Source organism: Bos indicus, chromosome 2 (assembly GCF_029378745.1).
Source record: "Bos indicus isolate NIAB-ARS_2022 breed Sahiwal x Tharparkar chromosome 2, NIAB-ARS_B.indTharparkar_mat_pri_1.0, whole genome shotgun sequence".
In the NCBI taxonomy this organism is placed as follows: Eukaryota; Metazoa; Chordata; class Mammalia; order Artiodactyla; family Bovidae; genus Bos; species Bos indicus.
Genome location: NC_091761.1, coordinates 119,372,153 through 119,377,914, shown reverse-complemented (window position 1 = coordinate 119,377,914; position 5,762 = coordinate 119,372,153). Strand labels below are relative to the sequence as shown.

General features: G+C 60.4%; 1 protein-coding gene across 2 annotated transcripts; it reads right to left on the bottom strand.

Annotated features, from left to right (window-relative positions):
• Window positions 1–211: 211 nt before the first annotated feature.
• PTMA (prothymosin alpha) lies at window positions 212–5,321 on the bottom strand. 2 transcript variants are annotated; one of them, XM_019978552.2, is made up of 5 exons: window positions 5,076–5,321; window positions 2,177–2,248; window positions 1,800–1,896; window positions 1,202–1,275; window positions 212–959 (listed from the first exon to the last, which is right to left on the bottom strand). In XM_019978552.2, exons 1-5 carry the CDS (start codon window positions 5,118–5,120, stop codon window positions 912–914), a joined length of 336 nt encoding a protein of 111 aa, XP_019834111.1. In that variant the 5' UTR covers window positions 5,121–5,321; the 3' UTR covers window positions 212–911. The 2 variants fall into 2 exon arrangements, with proteins under 2 accessions (XP_019834111.1, XP_019834118.1); XM_019978559.2 differs by having other exon boundaries at window positions 1,800–1,893.
• Window positions 5,322–5,762: the final 441 nt, after the last annotated feature.

Sequence of the window (5,762 nt, the reverse complement as noted above, 5' to 3'; positions counted from 1 at the left end):
CATTAGCCAGTTGCAGCTCAGTCCTTGACTACAGGATGGCCACCCACCAGACCCTGGTGCCAAGGGGCACACCCCCCCAACTGAGGTCTCCAACCCACTGTCCCCAGGAAGGACAGCAGGGTCAGAGTTCAAGATCCTCCCCTCTTCTTGCCCCTGCACCTCTGGAGAAAGCCTAAAGAAACCAAAACAGAAAAACCAGGCCTGAGACAGCTTTGTTAGAACAACTCAGCAAAATAAAATTCCGGTTTATTGTTGGACAACATTGTTTCACACATACATCAAACAGGCCAAAAAAATAAACAGCAACTTCATAGACAAAAAAAGGAAAAAAAAGAAACCTTTTATCTTTGGCCTTTTTAACCATCTCATACAAACCAACTACTTATAGTACAGCTAAGTACATACACAAAAAAAGTTACTGGAATGCTCGGAATAAGATTGTTTTTTTTTGTTGTTGTTTTTGCTTTTTTTACAAGGTTTTTTTTCTCCTTTGAGATTATAATGAACATGGTCACACCACAAGTAAAGTCAGAGTAGGACAGAGAACGCTCCGAAGGCTGGTTTGGTCATCCGAGATCATTAAAAATGGCTGACCCCTAACAATATGTACAAAAATATAAAATGTAAATAAAAAATACAAACAAATTTTCCTTTTTAAAGTACTTTAAGAAAAAAAGCAGGGCCTTAGAAGTTTTGGTTCTTTTTTCCTCCCCTGTTGCAAATTCACGTTGTGGTTTTGGTTGGGTGGTGGAGAGCGCTGTCGTCTGTGGGTGGCGCTGCCCGCCAGGGGCGGGCGGGCGGGACTCTCTACTCGAAGGTGACCACGTTTATAGATTCTGAGACGGGAAGTGGAGGGTGAATAGGTCACGGTGGCCTTTTTTTTTTAAGTTTAACTTTTCCTTTTTTGCTGTCTAGTCATCTTCATCAGTCTTCTGCTTCTTGGTATCCACATCGTCATCCTGGGAAGGGAAGGATTGTCAAGGCCTCTTCCAATCCCCTGGGCCCGCCCACCCACTGGCTGAACTCCCGCTGGCAGAACTAAAACCAGGCATGCACTGTTCCAGAGGGCCTCTGTTCCCACTCCAGCTCAAGAGAAGGACCATACACTGCATCTTATAACCACTTAAGTTCCATCAGCCCCTCCAGTGTTAGTGTCTCAGATCCTAGCCCTCTCACCCAACTCAAGCCAGACCAGACCCACCTCGTCATCTTCAGCTGCCCGTTTGCCCGTAGCTGCCTCGGCCTCCTCATCTTCATCTCCGTCCTCTTCCTCACCTGGTGAGAACAAAGCCCAAGTAAACCGCTCTGCCTTCCTCAACTAACCAGGCACAGTGGGTCCTGGGACTCTCCCACTCAGTGGTAGCCAACAACGGGGTGGGGGGGGGGGGTGGACACGATGACAGGAAAACTGCAGCTCCTTGGGCAATCTCCAGTAACAGAGTAACCAGGGTTGAGTGCCGCTGAGCCATCTCTGCTGCCTGACAAACTAGGCAGTCGCTGCACCCACACTGCCCATCACGGGCAGCTTGTCGTCAGAGGTAAGAAGACCCAAGTGAAACCAGAGAAGCCCCACCAACCAACTGATCGGGGCATGGAGGGCACTCTCCAGTGGGCGTTGAGCATGGTGCTGGGGGCACAGCCCCACAGTCACTGGCCTAAAGTGAGAAAGATGCCGGCTCTGCGGCTTCAAGCCCAGTTGGAAGTGGTCCCTTGGACCCACCCCCCGCCCCAGGAAGACCCCAGTCCCTCCCCATCTGCTAGGAAAGACCAGAAGGTACTAGAGGAACAAAGCTACTCACCGTCACCTTCCTCCTCCTCCTCCTCTTCCTCCCCACCTTCCTCCTCTTCTTCGTCTACCTCATTGTCTGCCTCCTGCTCCCCATTTTCCTCATTCTCCTCGACAGAAAGCAGAGCAGCTTGTTGATGAGGACAGAACATCACTCTGCCCCCAACGTCCCTTCTTCCAGACCCTGCCCTGGGCTTCTACAGACCAGACCCCCGGAGAGATGCCCCCTGAAGTTCTAGCCAGAGATCCCAGTACAGAACTGGCCAAGGCCTTGGCCCAACCCCCCCCCCCCCCCCCCCCCCCCCGCCCCACCCTTGATTAAGCCCAAAGTCTTAAGTAAGAAGTCCAGGCCAGGAGCTGCTGGGGGTCATGACCACAGCAGACACTCACAGCATTCCCATTTGCAGGTGCCTCTCTCCCATTCTCCGCCTCCTCCACAACTTCCTTCTTCTCCTTTAAGTCCTTCAAAAAGGAAAAGGGAACCAGTAAGTCTTCTGAGTAGCCTAGGGCTGGCAAAGGGGCCCAGACCTACAGGTAGGAGGGATTCAGTGCCAATTCTGATGTCCCAAATTACAAGCTCAAAGTTACAGGTGGGAGAGAGCAAAAAATACTGAGTGTCTGTGGCCGGGATCTCATCCTACTTCTCTACCCTTAAAAACACACACATTTTAAAAAATGGATCCAGAACAGCGGTTCCCACCGCACCTTTACTCATGCTTCTTAGGAAAGAAGCCATGTAGCACCACAGACCGAAACCTGTCTGGCCGGGCAGACGAGCCCGGGAACACTTCACTCACACTCTCTCATCACAGACTTGTTTCCAACCAGAGAGCTCCGCCTCTCACAAATCCTTCTTGGAAGACAGCAGGTATGTGCCATAAATAAATAAGGCAATGGGGGAGGGCCCTGACACTGCGGGAGGATTCCCGTGGGTGGACTAGCCTGGGAAGGGAATGGGAGGGAACTAACTGGCAAAACTGGGGAAGCCGCTTCTCCAGCCAGAGGCCCCGCAGCCGAGCTCGAGCTCGGAGCCCACGATCTGGCAAGCGCAGGGCTTTCTTTGAAGGTACCAGAATCCCACCGATCCCTCCGTAAGCCACAGCCATCCCAGAAGGAGGCAGACCACAGCCCTGGACATGGGCGCGGGCTCAGGCGACAACACTCCTGGGCCCGAGTGAGGCCTTGCTGCACTCAGACGCGCAGTCCCTGAAATGTGGCAGTTGGGAGCACCAAAATGTCCCTCCGTGGCTCTCTCGCCCGTCCGAGGGCCAGCTCGGTGTCCGTCAGGCCGCGCCTCGCCCGAGCCCCAAGGGGCAGCGCCGCCGCGGGTACCCCGAAGCCCCGTAATTATTTCCACCCAGTGCGGCACACTCTGCCGCCAACACAAACAGGCTTCGAGCAGCCAGGGAACCCGAGGCTGCTCGGGCGCCTTCCGGTGAAGGGCGCCGGGGCACCTGCCGGCCCCATCCTCCTGGTGCTGCTCCCTGTCCGACACAGCGCGGACCCCGGCACCGCCCGCTCCCGCCCCCTGGCGGCCGGAGCCCCGGGGAGTTGTGGGGGCGGGGAGGTCGTGGCGCGCAGGCGCGCACCCCCGCCCGGCGGGCTTTGCGCGCGGGCCTCTGCACGCACCGCGCGCGCGGAGCACGTGGCCCCGGGGCCTCCGAGTGCGCCCCTGACCCTGGAGACCTGGCGCTCGCTGGCTGCACCGGCACCGCCGGGCGCGCGCCAGTTGGTCTCCAGTCTTTCCGGGCCTCTGGGCGCCCCCGCCGCCTCCCCTCGCAGGCCTAGATGCGCGCGCCTACGTCTCTGTATTTGGCGGGCAAAGTCCCGCGGGAGGCCGCCCCGAAGTCCGCGGGGCTTTAGCAGTCCCGCAGCCGGAGGCCGTCGGAGACGCCCAACAGGGGCACTTAGGGCTCCTAGCGGGAAATCACCTTGGGGGAAAAGCGAACGCCCGCGCTGGGAAGGGCTGACCCTCTCCTTCAAACTAGTTCCCTGACTGGGCCGAGAGAGAACCGGAGGGAGCCCCGGCGGAGACCCGTGTCCCAAGCCCCGCTCCTCTCGTGGAGTCGCCCCTGGGAAAGAACCAGGGGTGACGGCAGGGGCACAGGAGTTAAGGAGACGCCAAGGTGACTCGCGCCTGTCTCCGCAGGGGCACGAATAAGGACCAAAGGATTAAAAAAAAGCGGTTCCTCCTCAAAGTGCCGTGCTCCCGCCGAGGGCGGAGACACTCCCCAGGGCAGGGAGCGGGACCGACGCGGCGCGCAGGAGCGGAGCTGCGCCAAACGCGCAGGATCTCAAAACCGAGGGCAGTGAAGCCGCATCACCGGGCCTCAACAGCCCCTGGCGCGCGGCTCGGTCCACAAGAAGGTAGTCGTGGCCGCAGCTTTTGTTCGCCCGCGTAGTGCCCGAAGCAGCCGCACACTTGGTGCCCCCGGGCAGCCGCGGGGGGCGCCCATCGTCGCCCCGGCGCGCCGATCCTTCACTTTTCGTTTCCTCCCCTCCAGCGCGTGGGCTCGCCTCCTCCTCAGCGATGCCTGGTACCGCTGGTGAATTACTGAGGCTGGGCGGCTGCTCCCGGCACACTCCTCCACACCCCGGGAAACCCACCTTCCCTCCCCGAGGGCAGCCAGGGCGGAGGAGACCTTCACACCTCCGCGGGAAGACAACCGACACCGCGGCCCCGCCGCCCCGCTCCGCCTTATCGGAGGCTAGTCCAGATAAACCTCTTCGGATCCACTATAAGGCGCGAAAAGTCGGCCGCCCGGCGCCTAACAAAGAGCAGCGCCGCGGATGGGCGCTCGCCACGGAGCCGCCACTTCCCGCAGCCGGCCCGCGCCCGCACACGCTGGCCCCCCCAACCCCGGCACTTCCGATTCCAAAAGCGCTCCAGTTTCAAAGTTACCTCAGCGCGCCCCGTGGGCCGACGACCCCCCAGCCAGGTCCCTATCCTCCGGCCGCGACTCCGAAGAGTCACAAACAAGTTTCGGGAGCCCGTGCGGCAACCTCCCCTCGAGCCTGTCGGCCTCCGCACTCGCATCTCCGGGTCCCTGAGGGCCCTCAGGTCACTCCCGGATGGGCATCACGTTTGCCCACGGCGCTTCCCGCCCCCTCCCCCGCACGCGCACAAAGAGTGGGCTACCTAGTACCCTAGGCCGGGAGCGGGCGGGCTCCGCAGCGAATGGGAGTAACAGCGGGCTCGGGGCAGAGCCGGGTGCGGCGCGCCAAACACCGCTCCGGCAGTGGCGGCGCGCGGACCCCAAAAGGGCGGGCGGGCGGCGTCTAACCTCACCTTGGTGGTGATCTCGGAGCTGGTGTCCACGGCCGCGTCTGACATGATGGGGCACTCCGGTGATCCGATGCAACGGACTGAGAAGAAAAGCGGGAGTTCGAGGACTCTGGCGGTAAAGCTGCCGGAGCCCGCGGCGGCGGAGATGGCGCGCGGCGGAGGTGGCTGCGGCGATCAGGGAAGCCGGAGACGGGAACAATGCAAAGATGGCTTTTCAGAGCAGCCAGTGGGGAACTCACGCGGCGCCAGAACCTTTAATATAGATTAGTGGGCGGCGCTCGGCCTCCTTTGCCCGAACGCCATTGGCTGCGGGCAGGGAGCGGGCGCTCGCTCATTGGCTCGATTCCGAACAATGGGCAAGCATGCTTAAAGCGGCAGTGCCTTGGTGCGTCCGTGCTGCGCAGTCGCCGACAGCCCTGTCATTCGGGGTCTGAGTTTGCCGGGTCTCGGCGGCACCGACGCCGCTGGGGGAGGGGCGCGCGCTCGCATTCAGGGCGCGCGCTCCCGCCGCTGTTTTGCTCGGTGCTGCTGACGCAGAAAGCCAAAGCGCGGCAAAGCTGCCCGCCCAGCCCCCACCTTCCCCCCACTCCGTCCTCACCCCTCCCCGCGCTTGCTCGGAAGGACGGGGGAAGGGAACAGAAGGAGGCGGCTGGCCCACACGACGGCTGCCAGCGAGGGGGAGGGGCAGGC

Bases quoted from the DNA above. Each gene is read 5' to 3' on its own strand.
- PTMA (XM_019978552.2), bottom strand. From the start codon at position 5,120: ATGTCAGACGCGGCCGTGGACACCAGCTCCGAGATCACCACCAAG. The intron at 1,897-2,176 runs GTGAGTGTCTGC...CTTTCTGTCGAG, and splicing joins CACCTGCAAATGGGAATGCT to GAGAATGAGGAAAATGGGGA. The intron at 960-1,201 runs GTGGGTCTGGTC...TTCCCTTCCCAG, and splicing joins GGGCAGCTGAAGATGACGAG to GATGACGATGTGGATACCAA.